Here is a 26,160-nt window from a genome sequence, read left to right as displayed (position 1 = left end):
CGAGCCCTGGTTGAACAATGTTTGATTAGTTCGCCAATTGCCATCAGCCCTTACACTTTTTTCGAGGCTTGGAGCGAGCAAATCGGTGGCCTCCCTGATTTCCTTCTGTAGGTTCCATTAATATTCAATATCCATTGAGTAACAATATATATTACACACCTGGGTGGTGTTGGTCAGGGCGTCTGGGAGGTACCATGCAATGATGGCACCGGATGCATTGACAATTGTGGCAGGTTCATCGACCAACCTTTTGCCTTCATGGCCAGGAGGACACCTCTTAAGCAACCTCGCCTCTCTATGTTCATTATGCCAGGTGTCCTTCGGGGAGATCAATTTGCTATATCTTGCAATATCCATCTGCATCTGAGCTGTCATGCAGGAATTTGAATGATAAAACGAATTTTCCGAATCTGCACGAAGACCCACTGGGATTTTTATATGCCTTTATGAGTACATCAGCCAAGCGATCACACACCATCACCAGATCAGTGTCTAGGTTGGGAGAAGGTATGACTGGGCCTCCTCCAGTCTTCTCTGCCTTGAATTTCTGTTCGGTATATTCCCCTGCTTCATAAGTCACAGTCAGGGCCCAAGTGCACCAGATGTTTATGCTATCAGGAGGGGAAGGGGAAGAACCGTTCATGCTGGATGTTAATCTTGGGAAATCAGACGCTGAATGCTGGATGTCCGGACTTTGGTGTTATAGGGGGTGGAGATAGAGAGGATCAGATAAGGGAGCCATGGATAATTTTGGCCGCTGTCAAAGATGTATTATTATCCATTGCTCAATGAAATACTACCTGATTGGAAGTGTGCTGGTCATCAGATTTTCATTTGTCGACTCCCAGGTCCCGGAACTCGGAAGTTGGTACGGTTGACCCATATTTGGGTGGTCGGAATTTGGTGTCTCATAGGACAACACAAGCTTCGCACAGCCATGTCAGGAGATCACCTGCTGCTCCGGGAACTCGGTAACTTTGATTTATTACCTCCTCTGAGTACGGTTGACTCACATTTTGGTGGTCGGAACTTGGCTTCTCATAAGGCAACACAAGCTTCGCACCCCGGATTCCACATTCTGCAAGACAACCTAAGCACCATCAAAGGCCATGTCAAAAGAGCACCTGCTGCTCTCTTCAGAAACATCTCAACTTCGGTTGGCTATTTAACACGGAAAGTATTAACCAAATTATGTGTTGAGTTCCAGGTCCCGGAACTTGGTACAGTTGACTCAAATTCTGGTGGTCGGAACTTGGCTTCTCATAGGGCAACACAAGCTTCGCACCCCGGATTCCACATTCTGCAAGACAACCTGTGCACCATCAAAAAGTATTAACTAAATTATGTGTTGAGTTCCGGGTCCCGGAACTCAGAACTTGGTACAGTTGACTCAAATTCTGGTGGTCAGAACTTGGTGTCTCGTAGGGCAACACAAGCTTCGCATCGCCATGTCAGGAGATCACCTGATGCTCCGGGAACTTGGTAACTTTGATTTATTACCTCCTCTGATTTGGTTGATGTACAACTACCTCAGCTCCATCATGTCTACAATTATGATACACATGGGCCCACTCATCTATATTTTATACCACCCTTGGCCCACTGGTCTAATACAACATCCCATACAACACCCTCGGCCCACCGGTCTAATTAATATGCATCTGGGCCCACCCGTATAATACAATATTTTATAATACCCTCGGCCCACCCATCTAATACAATATTTTATGATACCCTCAGCCCACCCATCTAATTTAATATGTGTCTGGGCCCACCCGTGAATGTGATAACAAGTACCTACCCATCTATCTCATACACATCTACCTTAATACACCCATCTGCATAATATCCAACTACCTCGGCCCACCCGTCTACCTAATATTCATGTACATCGGCCCACTCATCTACTCTATATATTCCCTGCATGGGCCCACCCGCCTCCATTGGGAATAATTTGCCTCCCGGCCCATCCGTCATAGTCGAGGATATTATTATCCTGGGCCCATGGTTCGCTGGCCTGTATCATATGGGATATTATGCACGTCTGTTCCCTCGTATTATACAGAGATAGGTCACTGTAATATGTGCGACGAAAGCCTTGAAATGCATGATCCCTTTGGCCGTGGCTATTCTCAATGTCCTGGATTGATACAGGCTGTTGTGGCAAACCCAGTTTGATGTGTCCCTCAAAGGTAGCTGCTCTTGCTTTGGTTTCGTCAGCTTTGGCTTCATCGTCTGGCAAGCTACATTGTTCATCAAGCATGTCCACACACATTCTCAACAATTTGACTGCATATTTGTGTTGATCAATGCACAGTATCTATTATTATAATGAAAACAATTGTCCCTATGTCGTGAGCAACACATATCAGGTATCATAACATCAAAACAAACCTGGTCAGTGACTTCCTTTCCATTTGATTGGTGCTCATAGGCCTCTTTCAGAGGACTGTGAAGCTTCTCATTCGGATGAGTACTGTAGTTACGTGTCGCACCCTTCATTCAGATGTCTTGGGTCACATGCTTCCAAAGGTGAGTCTTTGGAATGTCCCAATCAAGTTTGAGATCTTCAATAGGGGACATCGACACACATTCGACATAGTCCTGGAACGAGCAATTGATGATGTACTTAATTATTGATGGAACTGAAAAACACCTGGCTTACCTTAAGCGTGGTATTGAAAACAAGTAGTTCAGCATCGAGTGCCGCTAGCGTGCTTGTTGTTTGCACATCGAGACCAATGTAGCTATCCAATTGCAGATAACTACTGATAACATGGAGGAGTTGATATCCTTCTGGGCTAGCTCTGTGGGTCAATATGTTCAATGCCGAATAAAGGGTTTGCTGTGGGTCAGTTATTAGTATAGATATTGAAAAACGCAAAGTTATCTACTTTAGACAGGTCTTGCATCTTGTCTTGTTGCCATCACTGAATGTGATGTGGATGACAGTACTGAAATGGTTGAAATTGTGCCATCGAGGGAATTTAGCAACCCTGCCAGTAAACGATTAGGAACTAAGTGACATGAATCAACGATGTGAGTGACTCACTGATCCTCGAGCTTTGCCTCCACAGAACGTCCAAGTGACTTGAAGATCTTCTTCAACTCCTCAAGTAGGTGTTTCCACATGCCAATATGAAGGGAATGTAGGTGGTCAAAGCTGATGGCTTCATGAGGGTCAGAGTGGGCAATGTGCCAGAATACATTCTAGTGGAGAGTAAACAAGAATCAGTATTCATATCAGGAAGTGTATGAAGGAACAGAACATGACTGAAAGTTCAGGCGCAGCAGGGAATAAGAAATACAAAGGATGTAGAGATACCAAGCAAACAAGTAAACGAGAGATGCCACAGAGGGCTAGTTGGCCATGCCAGGCGCAGCAGGGAATAAGGATGATCAAATGAGTAAACGAGAGATGCCGCAGAGGGCTGGTTGGCCATGCCAGGCACAGCAAGGAATAAGGATGATCAAACGAGTAAATGAGAGATGCCACAGAGGGCTGGTTGGCTATGCCAGGTACAGCAAGGAATAAGGATGATCAAATGAGTAGATGAGAGATGCCAAAGGGCTGGTTGGTCATGCCAGGCACAGCAAGGAAGATCAAATGAGTAGATGAGAGATGCCACAGAGGACTGGTTGGCCACGCCAGGTGCAGCAAGGAAGATCAAATGAGTAGATGAGAGATGCCAGAGGGCTGGTTGGTCATGCCAGGTGTGGCAAGGAAAGATGAAGTAAAATCAAATGAGTAAATGAGAGATGCCGCAGAGGGCTGGTTGGCCATGCCAGGCACAGCAGGGAATAAGGATGATCAAACGAGTAAACGAGAGATGCCCCAGAGGGCTGGTTGACCATGCTAGGTGCAGCAGGGAATAACGAAATATGTAGGAGATACCAATCAACAGTGCGAACCAGTAAAATAGTAAAACATAATTATGAAGAGGGGAGACAAGAGAATAACTAAGACTGTAGCTTACTGAAACAGCATGTAAGCCTAACACCTTGAGAAGTGCTTCGCCCTGACCTTTGCTGATCTTGTAAGTATCGAGTGCATCTATTGCGTCTTGCATTGATCTAAGCGCAAATGTCTCGGATAGATCGTGAAGTTTCTCAAGCAGCACAATGCATACAGGACAAGGACATTTGCAATTTTGACCACAGATGAGCAACATCATACATTTACAAACAATATATGAGATGTCTGGACCAGGCTTGTGTATATTAATACAGAGAAAACTAAAACATACTGCTCTTCATAATCAGCCGAAAGTATCAGCAGAATAGGAAACAGCCAGCACATAATCATGTCGAAGCATTGATGCGCATAACCAGTCTTCGAGTACTGCACAACGAGTTCCAAGAGCTTCAAGAATGATTCATGCCATACGACATGCTTGAAGTTCACAAACCCCATTTTGCCTTCTTCATCTGCTTCTTCAGAGACCTGCAATAGTTCCATCAAATTCATGATAATTAAAAAGTTGTCAGTATTAACGTACAATAGGCAACCACCCAATGATGCGACCGCTGCCAATGCCCTCACCATGCCATATGCCTACTGGCAAGTTTGCGCATCATACCACAACAGGATATGCCTTGACCATACCATGTGATGACAGTCTTGTCTTGTCTGCATACAAGATGAAACAAAATGGGGCCGCTTTAAGGCCAGGTGGAAGGCGAGACTGATGTAATAAAAGTGATGTCAGTGTATGCAGATAATTCAGATATGAAACAAAGTACTTGGACATCCCACCATCGATCACCCATCCAGGGCTCATTGTAGAAATGCTCGAACTCTGTTTCATTATGTTTGTATAGGTGTTGTGCATCCCAAACAAAATGCGGAGCAAGCACCAGGTTGCCTAGTAAATCGAGCGCCCACTCCCAGAGAGGTAACGCATGGGTCTCATAAACTCGTTCTTCTTGTTTATATGGGACAGTGATGTTGTGTTTTGTAAACTAAATGAGTCTATAATATATTTTGCGAGATTAATCAGTGACATACCAGTGCCACCTGATCAGTCACATGCTCCCAAGCCTTGCAGAGATCTGTATCAGTCTTGAGTGTCATCTGGGTCTCCCCTCTCGAGATGTGACCAATGAGAGCAAGGAGCCCATTGATATGAGATTTGTTGAGTGCAGCATCCAGTGCAATTTCAGCAAACTCGAAGTCAGCGCATGAACAAAAGGGATGCCAGGGTGTTTCATCAACAGGAAGTTGTTCTTCGTGGTGGGCATTAATGCTGAATTCATTGAATGCTTGATGGAGGGGCTCACGACCAGAAGAAGGGTGGAATTCTGTTCTGAATTCTAGGAGCCATTGAGCAGACATTGTGGGCGGAGGTTCAGCAGAACCTGATGGGCTATTAACTATGCAGAAAGATTGGTCAGTAATATAAACAAATCAATTACATGCTTACCTGGGTCATTGTCAATGGCACCCTCAAAGTCAATGTTACCCAAGGCATCGAAATCAAATGAAGGATCTGAATCAATCAGAATAATTAGTGTTAGGTGTGCGTAATTAAAAAAGATGGCAATACATACCTGGAGGAATGATTGGTTCCTCGTCTTCACTTGTGGAGGGGACATTATTGAGTGATTGTGATGGGCCGGTGCTTGGAAACCTGATACCCATACATGCCTGCCAGCGAGCTATACATTATAATAGATACCTCTGACTGTCAGTAAAATTCAATATCAAGGTAGAAGATGACTCACCTCGCCTTTGATCTTGTTTGTGCTCAAGGGCAAAGGCCTCTCGTTCCTTCTTGATGTTGTTGCGCTTCTTGCAGCTGGCTTCATGCTTTTTGAAGCCCTGTGTCTTGAATTTTTTGCTGCAATGTGGGCATTGATGCTGCCCTGTTAGTGTTTGTTCTGAGTGATTGTACTTTGACCTAGAGGTGCAAGAGGGAGCCATAATGATGTGATGATACAATAAGATTGCGAAGCACATTATTGTAAGCTATTGGTTATTCATCATATACCTGTATCTCACGATCACAAGACCTGATGATGACCTCAGACGCCCTTTTAAGGCACATTACAACTCATGTGACCAAACTTGTAAGCTGGTGGCCTTACAATGGCCCTTCACCTTTTTCCGACATTGCTATCATGAGCAGCAGTTTATGAACAAAGTAAATGACATACAAGGCCAGAGAAGAAAGAAGAACCAATCATGTGCCAATTTTGTCAACTCAGAGGCAGAGGAGTTTGATGCCTCTCCCTTTTGATAGGCCACTAAGATGGCAGCTGCTGCATAGTGTACACCAGTTGACAAACCAGCTTGCTCTGAACCATCAATCATTGCATTCAATAACCTATATGTGCTGACCCCATATGGATAGATTGAGGTCATTGATGATCCTACTTCCTGGAGAATGGCTTTTGCATGATGCTTCAACTGGTCATTTGTCTCTGGGGCAGTGTCACTCATTATGGTGAGAAGATCTGTTTTGAATGTGTAGTCATTTAAAAGGGTAGGGGTGCTTTTGCTGGAGGTGAGAGACATGTTGCAATTGAAAGATAGATCTAAGCCAGCTGTGTACTTGGTAGTTGGTAGTCGAGTTCCCTGAAACCCCTTTAGTGGAGAGGGTTCTAATGTAGTAGTGCCAGAGTTAGTCAGCCAATTACATAAAATTGTTCAGACTAGGGCTCCATGAAAAACTCGGCTCGAGGTTTATGACATGTTTTTAACTCAGGCCTATTCTCGAGGGGTTTTTGACACGAGTTAAAAACTAGTTTTTGACAAGTTTTTTACAGAGTCTAGAAACCAGTTTTTCAAGCTATTCTAACATGTTTGAGCTACGACAAAGTGAATGTAGGAGTTAGCGCATATTGGAGATAGAGGTACAAGCACAACAAGGAAAAGATTAGTAATATGTAGAAGAATTAGTAATGTAGGGAACGAATAACCGGTAATGTCCGAAATGGACATTATTTGTCATCGACTCGCAGACCATAGACAAGTCCACGATTACATATACACGGTCCGGGTACTTACATTTAGCGTACCTTATTATATATACTGTAGCATTATTTCGAGTAGAAATTCAGTCCAATTAATTATCTCAAAGTCTTCATTCAAATACTACACTAAAGTTTACAGGTTATGAGCCCTGCTACTACCATGGATATGACGCTCCCCGGCTCCTCATCATTATATCATATCCCCCAGCTCTCCGATGACGAAACAAACTGGATAACCTATAAGGAAAAGGCCCAAACGGTGATACGAGTGCGAGGTCTGATGCGCTATCTTGATGGTAGGACGAAGGAACCTGTACCTTTCGAGATTGACTCGCAAGGACAAGCACTGAAGCCAAATAAATCAGTAGCTACCCAAACAGAGATTGAAGAACAGGAGAAGAAGGAAGACGAGTTTCAACAGAAGGACTCACTCATCAAGCAACACATATTTAGTACGGTCTCAGACCAACTATTGTTGTGCATCCAGAGCCTCGGGCAAGCCTCAAATATATGGGCAGAAATATGCCAAATCCATGAAGGCAAAACAGAGATGGTGCAGATAGATCTGCAACGGAAGCTCCAGGACACCAGATGCGAGGAAGGTGGAGACATGACGGCACACTTCGGAGACCTGTTAAGGATCCGAGAATCGTTAGCAGGAATGGGAGTAAGCATAGATGAGAGAGATTACTATGCCATTATCATGGGATCATTGCCAGAATCCTACAGACCAATTCTGTCATCAATAAATGCTGCAGCACGCATAACGAAGCAGCCGCTTACCTTGTATGAGCTGATAAATGTTATCACAGAAGAATATGAACCTCAGCAGATAAACAATGCCAAGACACAGAAGAAAGGGAAGAATAGTGCGTTTACAGCAAGGACAAACACGCTAAGAGGACGTACCACGACGAGCAAGGGTGAAGATATCACTTGCTTCAATTGTGACAGGAAGGGTCACTATAAAGCCGATTGTTGGAGGAAAGGAGGCGGAAAGGAGGGACAAGGACCAAGGCAGACAAAGAAAGGCCAAAAGGAAATGGCAAACGCTGCAGACAAGATCAAAAGAGCAAATGATTATGTGTTCGCAATGTCAGATCTAGTGAATATTGTGAAGAAGATAGACATACCAGTTGAAAAGTGCGGAGCAATTATTGACTCTGGCGCTACGTCCCATTTTTGCCCAGATAGGTCAAAGTTTGTAATGTTTGAGCCAATCGAGGCCCAAGACGTACACACCGCAGATGGATCTATTGTCAAAGCCATAGGATGAGGAGATGTTAGCATAGATCTTCCTCTGGGAGATAAGAAAACAAGCATTACACTCAAAAATGCTCTCTATACTCCAAAATGGCTTTTACACTCATCTCGACGAATCGTATTGCAACGGCAGCATTCGCTATCCTATTCGAGGATGAACTCTGCAAAATCCTGACAGCAGCACCAGAAAGACGGACCATAGCTGCTATTCCGCAAGTCAACAGGTTATACAGCATTGTGGATCAAAATCAGCATCAAGCACACGCGGTAAAGACAAAACAAACCATTTTCGGGGCACACCGGATGCTAGGACACATGTCACAGACTGCGATACTTGACGCTGTGAAGAAAGGATTAATCCAGGGTCTAGATCTCGATATAGAATCAAAACCAGAATATTGCGAAACCTGCACACAGGCCAAAGCAACGCGTCAGTCATTTCCCGAAGAATCCAGAACCAAATCTCATACCTATGGTGCATTGGTCCATACTGATCTCTAGGGACCTGCACAAACAGCAACAATAGGAGGATGTCTATATTACATCAGTTTTACTGATGATTATAGCAGGGAGACGAAGATAGAATTTCTGAAGAAGAAAAGTGACACACTTACCGCATTCAAGCAATACGAGGCTTACATCAGCTGTCAACACGGAGCGCATCTGAACAAAGTTCGTTCAGATCGAGGAGGTGAATATCTGAGCAAAGAATTTGATGAATACCTGAAAGATCAAGGAATAATGAGACAACTCACAGTACATGATTCGCCACAGCAAAACAGCATGGCTGAACGACTCAATCAAACGCTGGTCGAACACGCACGAGCCATGCTCATTGCCAAGGACCTTCCGAAGTTCTTATGGGCCGAGGATATTAATTATGCGGCATGGTTAAAGAATCGCTTACCGTCTCGTGCCATTCCTGGGCATACGTCTTTCGAAATGATGCACAAAACTAAACCAAGCTTAGCGGCAGCAAGAGAATTCGGAACCAGAGTATATGTGCACTCACCAGATCATGGAAAGCTCGAAGCCAGAGCAGAAGAAGTGTTGTTCATGGGAGTGGACAATGAAAGCAAAGGATACCGAATTTTTTGGCCAATGAAGAGACGGGTATCTATAGAACGCAATGTTAGCTTTGTCCCACCAGATGTCATCGTTCGTGACAATGTACTGGACGAGGGGGAGTATAACCAGGAAGAACAAATCAACGCACCGAAAATCGCCCAGCCCATCACACGAACTCCCCAACTCCCCCAAACACCAAGTCAACCTCCCAAAACATCACCCCAGAGTGTACAAAAACTGCCGGATCCAATAACACTCAAGGCCACGAGAGTACGACCACCTGCAGGATACTATAAAGCCTTGAATGAAGGAGAGAGAGCTAATATAGCAACAGAAGACTCACCAGACGACATTCAAATGAATTTTTCATATATGGCCATGGCAGCCGCGCAAAGAGAACCAACACTTAAGGAAGTGTTAAGTGGACCAGACACGGATGAATGGCAACAGGCCATAGACTATGAGATTAGTCAATTGGAGAAACTTGGAACATGGGAGAAAGTAGACGCACCAAGAGGAGCCAACATCATACCGTGTCATTTCGTCTTAGTGACAAAACGAGGACCTGATGGGCAGAAAGTCAAGCTGAGAGCATGTCTAGTTGCGAATGGTCAGCGTCAAGAATACAGCATCAACTATCAAGAAACGTTTGCCCCTACCTCAAATATGACAATGATTCAGACAGTATTGTCAATGGCTGCAAGAAATGATTGGGAGATGCACCAAGTGGATATAAAAAGTGCTTACCTAAACACTACACTCAAGGACGACGTGTATATGCGGGCACCATCCGGATACTTGAAGAAGGGAGAGGAAGGAAAGGTCTTGAAGCTGCTGAGAAGCTTATACGGCTTGAAGCAAGCCGGGTTTGAGTGGTCCAAGGAGCTAGAAGAATTTTTCCTTGAAGCTGGATACACACGCTCGCAAGTCGATAGAGCAGTGTACTATCGGAGGGAACAGGACGAGCACACCGTCGTAACGGTATCGCTTGATGACATGGCCATAACATCAAAGCATCTGGAGCATATACAGAAGTTTAAAGATCAGTTGCACCAGAAATTTGAGATAACAGACCTGGGAGAGCTTACCTGGTTGTTGGGTCTCAAGATAGAGAGAGACCGAAGTGTGTGAACTGTAACGCTGTCGCAAGAGGCATATGTTGACACAATTGTCGAACACTTCCGCCTCGAAGACGCAAAACCGGCGCATATTCCCATGGAGACTGGGATACAACTGACAAAAGAACAGTCAGACCATTCGCCAGGCACCAAATCTGAAATATCCAAACAACACGTACCGTATCAGAGAGCGATTGGATCGCTAATGTACACGGCAACTTGTACTAGGCCAGACATAGCACTAGCAGTGTCGGTACTGTTGCAATTCATGCGAGAACCAGTGAAGTCACACTGGGAGGCAGCAAAACGCGTCATCCGTTACCTGAGGGCAACAAAGAAGGGAAAACTTACCTTGGGGGGGGGAGAGAAAGATCTAGAGGCTTATGTGGACGCAGATTGGGCAAGCCAAGCCCACAGGCACTCCATATCAGGATACCTGGTCCTGCTGCATGGATTGCCGATAGCTTGGAGCGCGAGGAAGCAAATGATTATAGCGTTATCAACGGCTGAAGCCGAATACATCGCGCTAATGTCTGCAATGAGGGAAGTGCTATATCTTCAGTCATTACTGAAAGAACTTTATAAAAGAAAGGACGCACCTATCACCATCTATTCAGACAACCAAGGCGCCATTGCCCTCGCCTCAAACAACAAGTTCCACGCTAGAACGAAGCATATCGATATATGCTATCACTTTATCAGATCAGTCATTGAAAATGACACGATAAAGTTAGAATACATACCAACGGACGATAACCTCGCAGATGCTTTCACAAAAGCACTGCCAAGGCCAAGACTCGAAAGATTGAGAGATGAAATGGGAATAGGCTGTGCTCAAGGGGGAGTGTAGGAGTTAGCGCATATTGGAGATAGAGGTATGAGCACAACAAGGAAAAGATTAGTAATATGTAGAAGAATTAGTCATGTAGGGAACGAATAACCGGTAATGTCCAAAACAGACATTATTTGTCATCGACTTGCAGACCATAGACAAGTCCGCAATTACATATACACGGTCCGGGTACTTACATTTAGCGTACCTTATTATATATACTGTAGCATTATTTCGAGTAGAAATTCAGTCCAATTAATTATCTCAAAGTCTTCATTCAAATACTACACTAAAGTTTACAGTGAATGCCTATTGTACAGGCCCTCCCAAAGGCAATGTCGAAGTATCAGATTCATTCTGCAGAGGTGCTGTGTGGGAGCCTTCTAACAAGGCATGTACCCACTTTCTTCTTTGCAGACTTGTAGTGATACACTGCAGCACACCATAGATCCTTGGCCCATTTTTGGAGCAATGCTGACTCTGGAAACTCCTCCAATGTAGCAGTAAGGACATCCACAACAGCAATGAGGCCAGGCCCATGCTCTTGAAACTCAAATGGACAAGGTGCAGACTCATCCTTGCGGCCCTTTGATGCAAAGGTGACTTCTAACACATTATTCAGTGCTGCTTCTGCACTGCCGTATAGCTCAACTTTCTCTGGATCAGGTGCGAAGTTCTCAAAGTGATACCTGGAGTTACCCAGAGGGATGCAGTCTGGGAGGTGAGTGAGCATAGCTCGTAGGTGCTTGAGCTGTGAATCATTGTTGGCAATGGTGGTGAAGAAACTCATGGGTGGTAGTGTGCTTGCATTCAATGGGGGGCTCAAATTATTCTACTTTTTTGATATTTCGGGATTTTCAGCCACTCAAATGTCAAAGTATGACATGACTTGTTCCGAAGGCATCAGATACATGATACACACAATATTTAGGGTTATTGACAGGTATTTAGGGATGCTCAATTCTTAAATGTTGTTGTCGTTTGCAAGCCAAACACACGCTAAGCATCGCCAAACCTGTCCTAAACGGGACTTGTACCTAACCCTTACGGCGCGCAGCGCCAACACTTTCAGTCTTAAAGCACATCCTAAACCTCAGCAGTGCTCCTAATCTTCGTGGTTCATGTTCCTAACCCTTAGAAGACTTAATCCTTAACATTCCTAAACCTTTCCTGACCCTTTCCATAGAGTATATCCAGTGCTACGTAGTGTTCGTGAATATAATGCACCTCTCATTTGAAAAATAGAATTGATTTATTATATATTGCTAGCATTTCTACATAAAAAGGTTTAGATGCGGGTTAGGCCTATGGAGGGATATGAACCACGAAGATTAGGAGCACTGCTGAGGTTTAGGATGTGCTTTAAGACTGAAAGTGTTGGCGCTGCGCGCCGTAAGGGTTAGGTACAAGTCCTGTTTAGGACAGGTTTGGCGATGCTTAGCGTGTGTTTGGCTTGCAAACAACAACAACATTTAAGAATTGAGCATCCCTTTTGACACCTGAATATCGACCTCCATTCTTGACATGTTTTTAACATGTTAAAAACGCGGAGTGTTTTTAACATCATAGTTTTTCACGGAGCCCTAGTTCAGACCTACTATCGCGCAACAACAGTTCAGTCGACTGCTAAGATGACCAATGCATCCTTGACGACCTACCCGATGAATATGACAAACTTATTTACAATTGCGACTAAAGTAGTGTATGCAAATGCACCCTCGGTGTCAAGAGCTGGTCGCTATGGAAGACAGGACAGCCGCGCTCGTTACATAGCGTGACGACACCCCATACTAGGCAGGTGTGATGCAGGGACTCCGTACACCTGTGCCCGCTCAATTTTTTTTAATCAATGTGTGGCCAAGCGCCATATTACTATAGCCCAAAGGACGACAAAAACAAGAACACAAAAAAATGAACTCTACAGTAAGCTACCAAACATATGTTTCATCATTGTCCTCCTCATCAGAGAATCCTGTAATGACCAAACCCTCCTCTTCTATGATCGGAGCTGTAGGGAGTAAGTCAGCACCTGGTTCATCCAGCTCAGCCAGTTCATCCAGCCGGCGATGATCAGATGCATCTGTTGTACAATAATTTAAAACAAAGTTAATTCAAACTGAGAAAAACATACTGAGACCATGTCCACTGTGAATACCACCCATGTAGTAAGCACTATCAGTATCCCCATGAAAAAACAGGTCCTTTTGGCTTTCGAGGAGAAGCAAAGGCTCTTCATCCGAGTTGGTGGCATCTGTAAGAGAATCGACAATGACTGGTATCTGTGCAGAGTGCTGAATGGAATGATACAAATCTAAGTAAATTGTCCACACGGACTGGTGAGTGACTGGAGGACGGCCTAAATCATCATAACAGTCTTGAATAAGATCATTGAGTGGTTTGGGAACCAAATAAAAGACAGGATGATCGGGTTTCACATAGATATTGTGGACATGGTCTATAGCATCTTGTTTGACTGTTACCTAGTAGAATGATAAGCCAGTTAGTTACAATGTGATTCAAGTAGCATTCAAATAAAATATACCTTGAAGTCTAAAGCTCCAAAATCTTCTGCAGACTCATATATTAGATTAGGTACACCGTGTGGAAGCACCTAAATTATGTGATCGTAAGTGCTAAATGAATGTAAATGAATACCATTGAAATACCTTGTTACGATCTGGCCTCTTGAGGGTGTTGTTAACATGGTCCTGATACCTATCTAGCTCGCACTGCTACCATGGAATGAAGACCCAATGGAAGATCATGCTAAATGCACAACTGTAAGCAAACTTAAAATGTCAGAGGTCTAGAGCGAAGGTCACTTACACCTGAAGGGTGTTGTCACTATCATACCAGCCATTCTCCACTCCTTCATCCAGAAGTGTTTCGAAACCAGGGGTAAACCGACACCATAACTGAGACCAGGTGATCTCCGGTTTCACATTCTTCTTTGTCCGCATCCAACGGTGTTGTAATGTACCTTGCAGTGCTGGATCATACATTTGATGCAGCATGGTATGTGCATTGGCGATTCCGTAGTTTTCAGTGCCAGGATCACTCTGAGTCACCATTGGAATGTCTGTCATACCCAGGTAGGGCAACTTGAATAAGTAAACAGTGCAATAGATAGTTATTTAAATAAACTTACGGCCCTGTTTCTCGATGGTATCGAGATAGTATGTGAGAATGAGTTGAGGGTTGCAGTTCGAATGCCAGACTCGGATCCACATGATATGGCTGGAGAATGGCTCTACCCCAGTATGCAATGCAAGACCGAATCGAAGCCATTTATCGTGCTGGTCGATGGCCAATATATCATTGACACCAGCAGCCAAGAACTACCTGCGCTTAAGGCGACTGGCTTTTCGTTGATGTACAAGGTCTGCTTCATAGGCGGCACAGTATGATATCACCAGATTTCTATTTGATGGCTAGTCAAATCCCTTACAGATCAATGGTAATTGAATGAGTTACCTTGACACATTCATTTCCTTTTCGTGAAACAGCAAAATGACCATTTCCCGTGCACCAGCATTTGGGTATGCCTGGCGGAGCTCGACCATAGCTTCGTGGATAGATTCAATCGAGTGGTTCTGCTTGCGGGTATGCAAAAGACCCATTTCGTTGCGTATCTCTTTGAACTTCATGATCCTACCCACAAACATTAGGAAAGTAGTACTAATCAATGGAAATTGACTGACCTTAGTCCATAGTGAGATGTATCATAGTGGTTCCGCAAGTTCTCTACAATCTTCTTGTCAGTTTGACGAGCTTTCCAGTACCTGAGAATATGCGGAGTGATCTCCTCAAGAGGCGCTGATATCATAAGTTATGTCAGCCTGTACACTACACATACAGAAATACGTACAGGTTGGCTTGTTCTGGTTAGGCATAGCAGTATGAGTGGTGGTCACCATATAGCCAGCGTTTAAAAACTCAAATGCGAGTACTGGTAGAGATAAGAGTCAGCTGAATAGGAGTACTGAAGACCAATAAGAGAAGAGTGCACTAAGGCGCACTGAACACCTCAATAGGAGTCAGTCAAATAGGCACACTGAACACCTCAATAAGAGTCAGAGATAGGTGCACTTAATATCCACCAGTAAGTCAAATAGGCACAATAGGCGCACTGAACACCTCAATAAGGGTCAGAGATAGGCACATAGTGTCGTAAATTTCCTGGCAGCATCAAAATGCTCACATGTTTTAATCTACTGACGGGCCGTTAAAATCACATCATAATAGCTATCATAATCATCATTAGGATCCGATTACAGATATCTAAGCTGAGTTTTAATATGATTACAATCCATTTCGTTGTCACTGATTGACCAGGTTGACCATTGCACATATCCTGCCTCTTTCAATCTACTTCTAACTGTTCTACTACTGTTTGTACCATAGATTTGTGGTATATAGTGGCTCAAAAAAGTGTCTCAATGTTTGTTGGTTTTCATGTAATTGCTTTCTTATGAGTCAGGGTGTGGGAATCTGACTATGCTATAGGGAGGTGTCAGAAAGGTCCACCTCCCAGCTATATTTATGTTCCCTATAGCATGGGAGGCCGACACTACCATGTGAAGATATGGACATTTTGGTTTGATGACTCATTGAGACACTTTTTTGACTTTAATTTTTTTTAGATAAATCAGACCACCTAGACAAAATATCATTACTAAATATTTCAAAAAATGGTGTCATATTAATTATATGGTCTGATTTTAATATCTGACATTTATATAAGTATAAGCTAAACCATGAAATCCTTCATAATCCTCATGAAGTCTATCACTCCTGCTCAAAAGGATAATATCCTTGTTCTTACCTCCTCTGGTCTATCTACTAGACAGATTGCTTCCAAAACTGGTCTTAGCAGGGCTACTATTGCTAGAGTCATCAAGAAGTCTATTCCAAACAAAGAAAATATCAATATGGGATGTCCCTCTAAGCTCACCCCTCATGACAAAAGAGCTATTATCCATTCTATTCTATCTGGAGAAGCTTCAAATGCTGTTCAAGCCACCAAACTCATTAATTCCATCATCCCCTCCACTGTCTCCACCAAAACAGTAAGAAATACTCTCAAGGCAGCTAACCTGAAAGCTGTAACCAAGAAGAAGAAACCACTTCTTTCATCAGCTCATAGGAAGAAGAGACTAGCCTTTGCTCTAAAGCATCAACACTGGACTATTGAGGACTGGAAGAGGGTTATTTGGTCAGATGAGACCAAAATCAATAGACTAGGGTCAGATGGTCAGGAATATGTATGAAAAAAGACAGGAGAACCACTAGGAGAAAGAGAGGTGAAAGGCACACTAAAGTTTGGAGGGGGAAACTTGATGGTATGGGGCTGTATGGGATGGAATGGAGTGGGGATTTTATGTGAGGTGGAGGGGAGGATGAATGCAGAGCAGTATGTCTCCATTCTAGAGGAGTGTCTGCTCAGAAGCATGCAGGAGTCAGGTGTTGATGAAGAAGACATCATTTTCCAGCAGGACAATGATCCCAAGCATACCTCAAAACTGGCCACCAAATGGTTTGAAGACCATGATATCAATGTTCTATCATGGCCAGCACAGTCTCCAAACCTTAATCCTATTGAACATCTCTGGGAATTACTCAAAAGACTACTTGCTGCCTATCAAGATTCTCCAAAGGGGCTATTTGAACTATGGGAGAGAGTTGTGGTAGAGTGGAAAAAAATTACCAAAGAGGAATGTCAGAGATTGATAGAAAGTATGCCCAGAAGAATAGCAGCAGTGATTAAAGCCAAGGGAGGTAACACAAAGTACTAGAATTATAAAGATTGTATTAGTCAAACTTAAAGTCAAAAAAGTGTCTCAACGAGTCATCAAATTAAAATGTCCATATATTCACATGGTAGTGTCGGCCTCCCACGCTATAGGGAACATAAATATAGCTGGGAGGTGGACCTTTCTGACACCTCCCTATAGCATAGTCAGATTCCCACACCCTGACTCATAAGAAAGCAATTACATGAAAACCAACAAACATTGAGACACTTTTTTGAGCCACTGTATTTTCTCATGCCCCGGGCTTCGGAAGACGTCCTGTGCCAAATATGTGGTGCGACAATGCCAGTGCGCAGGATAATGTCCCATACAAGGATGTGTGAAAAGAAGGAAAGGCAAAGGCAAGAAGAGGAAGAGCTCACAGAGGCCCTTCAAGAGACTTGGAAAAAGCGTAAGTAATATTCAATACTAAATTCATGCACATAAGATTCATCTCGTCGAATGACTGTTGTTCACCAATGATTTAACAATATCCAGGTCGACGTCAGAAGTTTTGGATCGAGAGTCGCGACGATGGGAAGTCACCTGGACCGTCTCGTGCTGTGGAGAATTTGGGTGAGCTCGCAGCTTCTTCTGTCACTTGATCTTTCTGTTAACTCTGAATCCAACGGCTAGTCAACCCAATCGCAATCTGGGCAGCGCAAGATGGAGTTGCTATTCGACGGGAAAACCAGGACAATGGTGAGTTGTTTCAAACATTCAATTGAAATGGCCCATCTGTGCAAGAAGCTAACTACCTATATTTGAGACATTGACATGCATGGATCGTCACCCCGGAGCCACCCATCATCTGTAGATTTCGTCCCAGTGTCCTCTGACCACCAACACCATGACAATGCCAATGATGGTGTCAACGATGATGCACCCCCGGCGCCTCAGCTGGATGACATCAAAATCGAATATCATCCACATAGCAAGATACCTTCAACTGTTCATCCATTTTCCGATTTTTCTTGCCACCATCCTACAGAGGATACAATGCCTCGTCATGCCTCTCCATGGGAACCATTCTGCACACGGCTCGACTTCGAGGTCGCAGAGATTGCGCTTGCTGCAGCGATGACGAAAGACCAGACCAACAGGCTTTTTGAGCTCATGCGCCGTGCTGCAAGCGCTAAAGAAGATTTCACTTTGCAGAGTCATGATGAAGTTTGTACATTGTGGAAAATGGCATCCGAACGATTTACGCCTGTGAGTCATGTCAGTGCATGTAGATTACGGTGTTAATAGGCCATTGAGTGTAGTTTGAGACCAGTACAATATCTGTGCCGCATCACGGTGAGGCTCGTGAATACACGATGTACTCCCGCTGTCTTTGGAACTGGGCACTTGACCTAATGCAAGATATTCGGTTCGCACCACATTTCGTGTTTGATGCTCAGCGCCTCTATAAATTTAACGGAGCACGGTTTGTGCAATTCATAGATGAGCCCTGGGCTGCTAATGCATTCTGGGACGCACAAGTATGTTTCCAAGATTAATCTGTCCATGGTACAATATAAATACAGCTACAGTCGCGCCTTCCACCTGATGCTAAGCCACTTGTGTTCATCCTGTATGCCGACAAGGCCAAACTATCTTCTTTTGGAACCGATGTAGAAACAACAATATAATGAGGAACAAAAGAAGCTCCTGACTGTATCTGTAAAAGTTGTAAGGTCGCGCGCTGCCTAGTCTGCGTTACTTGAGAAGCAAGTGCGTTCGACCCTATAGGGGAAGTGAGTGCAGCAAGGATCTAGAAGTGTGCGCTTAAGCGAAGCGCGAGAAAGCGCAGGAGCGCGCAAGGTACAAAGGCGCGGGAACGCACGCGCGTATTAGCGCGAAGCGTGGGAAAGTGCGCGCGCGTATGCGGAAATGAGAAACTAAGCTTAAGTAGTGATATAAAGCAAGATAAGAGATATAAGAGTGCAAAATGTAAAGGAATAGCTTTCTACTATATTCTGCTAAGTAGTAAGTGGGTAGTAACTAGTAAGTTAAAGGGAAAAAGTAAGGTAAGTAATAGTATGTACTGCTGGCGCTTATATAGCGCGCCTAAGCGCGGTCAAGCGGAGCCGAAGCGCTTCCGAGTAGGTATGTAAATATATATATGAGTGAGAATGCATGATAAAAATAAAGGTGGAACTATGCTAATAAAGGAAATGGAAATATACGCACTAGGGAGCTTGGTGGACAGTGGATGGATGCTTCTGGATGGCTGGCGCCATAGGGCGCGCAAGCGCGGGAACGTGCGCGCGCGTATACATCGCGAAGCGCGGGAATGGTGCGCGCATGGCGCGCATTGCGCGGGAAAGCTGCGCGTCATATAGAGATAGCTGTGGGTAGTGCACAGAGTGACGCTACAAGTTCGTGCTATGTACTTCCTAGTGTAAAGCACCATATCACGCCATGAGAGGCATAATTCTCTACACCGAGAAGGGCTACCCAATTGTTGTCCGGATTGCAAATTTGCCTGTTGAGATTCGCAATGGTACGGGTGTAGGTGGCGGACGAGTTGTTGGTTGGTTGCCGATTGTGAGTGTCAGACTTCGACTTGAATGTAATCATTCAATCACATCTTCGGAACAGGTTAAAGAAGATCCAAAACATAGCAAAAAAAAAGTTTTGTGAACTTTAAGAACGCGGTCTGGCACGGGTCATTCCTCAAGTTACTCAAGGCAGTCATAGTACACTCGAAGAGTGGATATTGGTTTGAATGTTGGGACCACGTACAACGCCTTCTTTGGCCTTTAATATTGATTCTAAGCGCCGATTACGAGGCACAGTAAGTCTTAGACTTACGAGGTGGTTTCTTGACTCTAATGATAGATAACAGGTGTGTTATGTCCTTAATTCGGAGACTTAAAGGCAAATTTCCGTGTCCGGTTTGCTTGGTTCCTCAAGAACAGCAAGCGGTATTGTCGGACGCACATCCTTTACGCACAAGTACTCAGTCTCTCGGCATTCTCAATGCGGCAAGATCAACATTGACAGAAAAGGAAAAGGAGAAACAACTCAAGGCGTACTCACTGCGTGACGTCGAGGTATGGTGTCTTTACCAGTCGAGACTTAGCACAAATTTACTTCTAGCTTCACAGAATTGTTTTTGGAAGGTTTCTCACTGCGACGTTCACCGAGCACTTTCATTTGACCGCCTGCATTCCAATAATGCTGGGATGTGGGGCGATCATCTGTGGTCGGAGCTCCAGTTTTGGCTTAAAGATTTGGGATGAGAAGCCATTGTTAAGATTGATGTGAAGTTCATCTTTCTACCATAGATGGTTTCGGAGGTGTCATTGACTTCATCTTAGTTTTGATGCTCTCCCAAGGTGGCGCGACCTCAAACACTTCTTGCAGGTGGTGGGGGTTGATTTCAACGATGGCTCGGCTCACGAAGACATATCAAAGGTGTTTTTCAATTTGAAACATGTTTTATGATACTGACGCTGTTCTGCCAGATGATCATCTTTACGGCACAGAATGTCCTCAGCCGCACTAATAGTGAACTCGGTTATCTACTTCTACGCTGCATATGTTGCTATGTCGACCTCGACATTTATGCAGCACTAGAGGTTCACACTGAGGATACCACTGCAGCCGGAAGAGATGCCTTGTCTCGATTCTCAATGCTCATGGATGTAGGTTCAATGTCATGCAACATGCAGCACTTCTGACTGACGATTTTGACAAACTGTTAGCTATATATCGAGAAATCACAGCCTGAAACCAGAAAGAGTTGGAATTTTCCGAAGAAGCATTTGCTTACACATTTGTTTGACAATATCCTTGCGAAAGGTGTCACACGGAATTATAACACAAAGGTAAATGAAAAAATGCATGGCCCACTGAGAGCTATCTACCTCCAGTGGACGAATTTCAGAGATGTCGCTCCCCAGGTATGTACAACAACAAGCCTCCTATGTCTCATGGTCGGATGCGCTGATTTCGATCCATACTAGATCCTCCGCTACGACCACTGGCAACTTACATCAACTTCTATCCGTGATGAGATCAATGACCTAGACGTGTATACTGACAACTTGAAAGCTGCTATAGAGCCTGAGGCAACCAATAATCCTGAAGATGTTGTAAATGCAGCACGTGTACAGTTGGGTGCGAGGCAGGGCGATTTCTCCTTTTCAGCCATCGAGCAAACACATGCCACAGACAGGGCATTTTTTGGTTTTCGAATCAAGTTGAACAAATTTTTCAATGACTTGCTGCTGAACGATGCAATTCCCTTGCCGAACGAGACATGCAGCAGATTTCAAGCTTGTGACCAGGTATGCATTAACATGTAGTACATTTTATCGCCCATAATCTAAATACTGACATAACATGGTTCGCCAGATCACAGAATTTTGATACCTCCGGGTGAATTATGAGTCGATGGTTGACTGGCGTCTGCAACGAGACCTCCTTCAATGTAACCCAAAATTCTTTGGGTCACCAAGATATGACTGCATCATCATAAAGACTGAACACCAGCCACTTTTCGCACATCTTATCTACATGTTCCGCTGCAAAGTTGGGGGGACTGAACTTTCTCTTGCCCTGATCCATCCTTACGACATTGGTATTGGTGTTTGCCGCAGACAAGACTTAGATTTGGGGCTCTGGTCGGTGCGAGCGAAACCTCAGTCATCTTCTGAATTCATCTTTGTCGAGTCCATCATTCGTGGTGTTGCACTCGCCAGTGACCCTGAAGCAGTCAATGATTACTTCGTTATGGATACCATTGATACAGACATGTTCCTCCGCATGAAGGCACTTCAAGGCAGTTCTGGCTTACACTTCCAGCGTCAATAGACTGAGGTATGCAGTCTTTCCTCTTGGGAGAACAATTCACTCTGATCATCTTAACGCCATCTGAGTGATTAATTCCAGTCTTCTCGTGCCCCTCCTACCTCACGCATGGTCTACCCTTCCTGCACAGTCATTACAGTATTGATGGCTACACTCCATCATAGGACAGTTTTGTTTTATACTCCCCTTCTTTGAAGTTTGTCATGCTATTCTCAATCCATATTGGTATGTCTCTTCTCTTCTCTTCCTGAAATTCTACTAATGATGCGCCATACAGTCAAATCGATATTGGCAGAGGCAAACTGTAAATTTGTCCATTTTTCTTGATCCGCAATCCTTTCCCACCACATTATAAAGATATCTCTAACACTAATCTACCCGCTGAACTACTTCCCAAGTACACAACACTTGAGTACACACTATCTCGTCCCGCTCAGGCTCCACCTGTCTTCCTGTTTGTTGTCAATACCTGTCTAGATGCCGATGACCTCAAAGCACTCCATGACGCTCTTGTCGTCAGTCTCAGCTTGATCCCACCATATGCATTAGTTGGTCTCATTACCTTTGGCACAATGGTACATACATACATTTGTTCTTTCATCATTCAAGCTCATTGCTTTAACTACTAGACACAAGTTCATGAGTTTGGCTATGCAGAGTGCAGCAAATCATACGTCTTCCGTGGCGGCAAGGAGTACACACAGAAACAGATTCAGGACATGCTTGGACTCAGTACGACAACTCGTGCCACACCCTGTGCCGGCCAACCCATGCCCCAACAATCCTTTGGAGCTGCGCGTTTCTTGCTTCCTGTCCAGCAATGTGAATTTCAACTCACTGGGATTCTGGAGGCACTCGCTCGTGATCCTTGGCCAGTTGCCAATGACAAGCGTGCTTTACGTTGCACTGGTGTGGCCGTCAGTGTAGCCGTTGGACTCCTGGAGGTGAGTTTATCAATTGTGGTGAGGAGAGCGTACGGGTGACAACATAACTCAGACAACTTTCCCTAACATGGGTGTGTGTATAATGGTTTTCGTGGGTGGACCGGCAATGGAGGGTCCAGGCATGGTTGTCAGCAATGAACTCAAGGAGCCTATTCGCTCTCATCACGACATCGAACGGGACAGCGTCAAGCACTACAAACATGCAGTAAAGGTTTGTCCTGAATCAGTGACACAGTGTACCATGGCATCATAGTTTGCTTTGTTTTAGTTCTATTGGCGAAGAGGGTATCCAACAATGGCCATGCTGTCGATTTGTTTGCTGGTTGCTTGGATCAAGTGGGCTTGCTAGAGATGAAATCATTGCCCAACTCGACAAACGGTGTCATTGTTCTATCTGATTCGTTTGCTACGTCGATCTTCAAGCAAAGCTTCCTGCACATGTTCAATAAGGACGATCAGGATTTCTTGCAAATGGGTTTTAACGCGACATTCGATGTACAGGCAAGTCATCTTGCATACTCCTCTACATGACCTTTTGATTTCATATATTTAGACAACCAAAGAACTGAAAGTTTCTGGCCTCATCGGACATGCAATATCCGCCGGAAAGAGATCTGTGTGCGTTGGCGAGACAGAGATTGGTCAGACGTCAGCACCTGATTCTTATTACATCAGTAGCATAGTCAGCCAATCAAAGATTGTTTGTTGCTTATCACTACCTCCTTGCCATCATGTCTTATTACGAGTACCACGTGAACACTATTCAATTGAAGGTGAATGGTATTACATCACATCAGCAACACCAACAACCACTTATGATCTAGTAGAACACAGCCCAAACTCATGGCTGAATGTCATGCTGTAATGTACGTGTTTAATCCGCTGTATTGACCACTGCCTTACCCATACAGCTTATCGCCTGTCAATGACCACCAGCTGGCAGTGCGTGCAGGCAAGTCTTCTCAATTCTATAAAAGACGCCGAGTCTGAATCACCGTTCAACAGTTCAACTGTCCTTCAAGTCTGTCAAGTCGCACCTGTCTTCGCACGTCCTTCTTCATACCACCCACTGTTGATGTCCAAATCAGAGTCCCCTTCCTTGTCTGATTCAGAGGATTCAGATCATAGCATCCGACCTGTCGCTCCACCAAGTGAAGGGGCCACTCTAGAGCATTTTCAGGAGGTACTAGTGTCATTTACTTCCTTGTTCTGTTCCTGATCGTTGATGGCATCTCACGTCAGTATGTCAAATATCTTCAACTTCAAAAAGGAAAACTAGAGGATCACAATGCTGCGTTAAATGCAACCAATAACATCCTCCTGTCAAATCAGCCACAGCGGTCGCGTAAATGTTCCCCTAGTCAGATACCATCATCTGCTGTATCTTCAGCATCATCGGCCACGACTGCAATGACTGCTGGGGCCGACTCTGATCGAGAATCAGAGAAGGTAATCGTGGACCTGGGGAAGAAGTATGGGCTCATCACTGAGATGTTTGTGCTTGACGACTCAATCTTCAAATTTCCGTGTCCTGATCCCCCTGCTGACATCCAAGGTGCATGCTGTTACGCAAATAAATCAACAGAGAAGGATGCCCTCATGACGGAGCTCTATGGCTGTATCGACTACGTGCTGCACCCTCACATGTTGACTACTTACTTCGTAAACAAGGTTAGTCTTTTCTTTCTATTTGATGTTACTTGCTAGACGGTCTTGCATTAGTTTTGCACTGGAATGCAAAGAGTGCGTTCGTCATACCACTATGTGTTGTGGAGTGTAGCTGGCAGTATCTTCAACATGGCCCCCAAATATTTCTCTGCATCGTATGATCGCATGTCTAACCAGCAGATCATGGATATGATTGGATGGGTGGCAGGAAAGGGGAAAGACTTTGATGTCCTCAATGCACCTATCATCTATCCTGATCTGAAGGTCAATGCGAAGAAGGTATTTGGTAATTGGTTCATGATTGCGAAGGTGCGATGTTCATGACAAACTTACCAAACCATTTACTCATCCTTTTCTAATATTCTAGTAGTTTATCAAAGTTGCAGTGGGCGGCAAGATGTCAATCTATTCGAAGTCAGGACGTGGTGGAGGTCCGAGCCCGTACTATAAGTTGTGGCACCTGAAGGCTTGCACACCCAGATTAATTGCATGTAGTGTAACTTTGGTATGTTTCCAATATTACAGTATTAACTATTGGTTACTGAACAGTGGCGCATCCCCCAATAGATGATTTTTGCTGTCTCCCGATCAACAGTTCCCAGGCTCAGGCGTCGGTGCCACCTCATCAATCTCTTACTGCACTGTCTTTCGAACTGTCAAGCGGTTTTTCATTAGTCAATGGGCGCATCCGCGTGTTCAAGCCATTGTGAAAAACATGAATGACTATGTTTTCGACAACATCAACAAGACCGCTCATGATGCAGACGACACTCAGGCTGCGGGAATGGAGGATTTTACTGATTCGCTACAGCGGGTGATGGCCAGCTTGGATGACGATGACTCAGATTCAGATGACAATGCAGCAGAGGCAGCACCACCAGCCACACTGGTGCCGCCCACTGCACCTCCTGCACCCATCATCGCATCTGTACCCCCTCCTGCACCCATCATCGCATCTGTGCCCCTTCCTGCACCCAGCATTTCCACACCTGCTGCCGTTCGGAATAACGATTCAGACGGTAGTCATTTCGGACCAATATTGCCGGCACCTCAGACTGTGCCCACTACTGTACCCAACCCTGTTGCAGTGTCTGCTCCCAGATCCCGCCCTGCTGCTATTCCAGCCAATGTAGCAGCAGTAGCATACGTGGAAGGTGTGTCTGGTGGGGGTGAAGGTATGAAGGTCACGGTGCAGAAAAAGGGGAGGAGAAAAGGCAAGGCAGTGGCTGGAACAGATGTGGCCCCTCGCTGCTCCTCCCGTAACGGTGCATAATACTGATATCAGAATTCTGGGCTGTCATGAATGGTCAGTGCAGTCGTACTATGTACTTAGACTTACAAGTAGTCCTTTCGTCGTCCCTTGACAATATACTTCAGTTATTTTTGAACTTCACTCACCTCACTCACCACTTAATAAATAGCTTGTTAGTGACGATATATACCCGCCGGGCCATGACTATCATGATGAACGGAGCGCTGGTGAGTTTCTTTTATTATTACTTAGACTAATAATACTTACTAATACTAATACCTGAATCAGAAGTGCATTGATGCCTCCAAGTTTGGCATTGATCTTCATGCCAGTCTTACCCATGACTATGAATGGAGCGCTGGTGAGTTCCTCTTAATATTACTTAGACTACTAATACTAATATTAATCAGAAGCACATTGACGCCTCCAAGTTTGGCATTGATCT

General features: G+C 44.5%; 5 protein-coding genes across 5 annotated transcripts; 2 read left to right on the top strand and 3 right to left on the bottom strand.

Moving 5' to 3' along the window:
• Positions 1-1,909: 1,909 nt before the first annotated feature.
• On the bottom strand, positions 1,910-5,923 carry F5891DRAFT_1187615 (uncharacterized protein; the record flags this gene model as incomplete). The annotated part of the gene is made up of 14 exons (XM_041366877.1): positions 1,910-2,320; positions 2,395-2,457; positions 2,521-2,604; positions 2,666-2,807; positions 3,053-3,210; positions 3,978-4,074; positions 4,248-4,444; positions 4,500-4,555; positions 4,607-4,685; positions 4,744-4,962; positions 5,009-5,373; positions 5,424-5,489; positions 5,551-5,658; positions 5,725-5,923. The coding sequence occupies 14 exons, from the start codon at positions 5,921-5,923 to the stop codon at positions 1,910-1,912; spliced, it is 2,244 nt and encodes a 747-aa protein (XP_041226912.1).
• A 5,685-nt stretch (positions 5,924-11,608) lies between these two features.
• Positions 11,609-12,046, bottom strand: F5891DRAFT_1187612 (uncharacterized protein; the record flags this gene model as incomplete). The annotated part of the gene is made up of 1 exon (XM_041366876.1): positions 11,609-12,046. One exon carries the CDS (start codon positions 12,044-12,046, stop codon positions 11,609-11,611), a length of 438 nt encoding a protein of 145 aa, XP_041226911.1.
• A 1,138-nt stretch (positions 12,047-13,184) lies between these two features.
• Positions 13,185-15,149, bottom strand: F5891DRAFT_1187611 (uncharacterized protein; the record flags this gene model as incomplete). Its single annotated transcript, XM_041366875.1, has 11 exons — positions 13,185-13,336; positions 13,388-13,736; positions 13,799-13,867; positions 13,923-13,940; positions 13,993-14,022; positions 14,085-14,335; positions 14,405-14,594; positions 14,634-14,676; positions 14,731-14,907; positions 14,958-15,072; positions 15,125-15,149. The coding sequence occupies 11 exons, from the start codon at positions 15,147-15,149 to the stop codon at positions 13,185-13,187; spliced, it is 1,419 nt and encodes a 472-aa protein (XP_041226910.1).
• Positions 15,150-17,303: 2,154 nt separating this feature from the next.
• F5891DRAFT_1128092 (uncharacterized protein) lies at positions 17,304-21,854 on the top strand (the record flags this gene model as incomplete). Its single annotated transcript, XM_041364246.1, has 13 exons — positions 17,304-17,388; positions 17,866-18,260; positions 18,314-18,532; positions 18,578-18,664; positions 19,485-19,580; positions 19,658-19,830; positions 19,882-20,089; positions 20,144-20,253; positions 20,357-20,453; positions 20,504-20,683; positions 20,744-20,941; positions 21,005-21,328; positions 21,432-21,854. The coding sequence occupies 13 exons, from the start codon at positions 17,304-17,306 to the stop codon at positions 21,852-21,854; spliced, it is 2,595 nt and encodes an 864-aa protein (XP_041226909.1).
• Positions 21,855-22,159: 305 nt separating this feature from the next.
• Positions 22,160-23,450, top strand: F5891DRAFT_1222708 (uncharacterized protein; the record flags this gene model as incomplete). The annotated part of the gene is made up of 5 exons (XM_041369449.1): positions 22,160-22,426; positions 22,481-22,795; positions 22,848-23,010; positions 23,064-23,290; positions 23,349-23,450. Coding segments are annotated over 5 exons (1,074 nt in total), but the record flags the coding sequence as incomplete, so codon positions are not given.
• Between the last annotated feature and the right edge of the window lie 2,710 nt (positions 23,451-26,160).

The sequence above is a fragment of the Suillus fuscotomentosus genome (assembly GCF_016647785.1).
Source record: "Suillus fuscotomentosus strain FC203 chromosome Unknown F5891scaffold_22, whole genome shotgun sequence".
NCBI classification, from domain to species: domain Eukaryota; kingdom Fungi; phylum Basidiomycota; class Agaricomycetes; order Boletales; family Suillaceae; genus Suillus; species Suillus fuscotomentosus.
The sequence above is the reverse complement of the archived record's forward strand: the minus strand, read 5'-3'. Positions and strand labels throughout refer to the sequence as shown.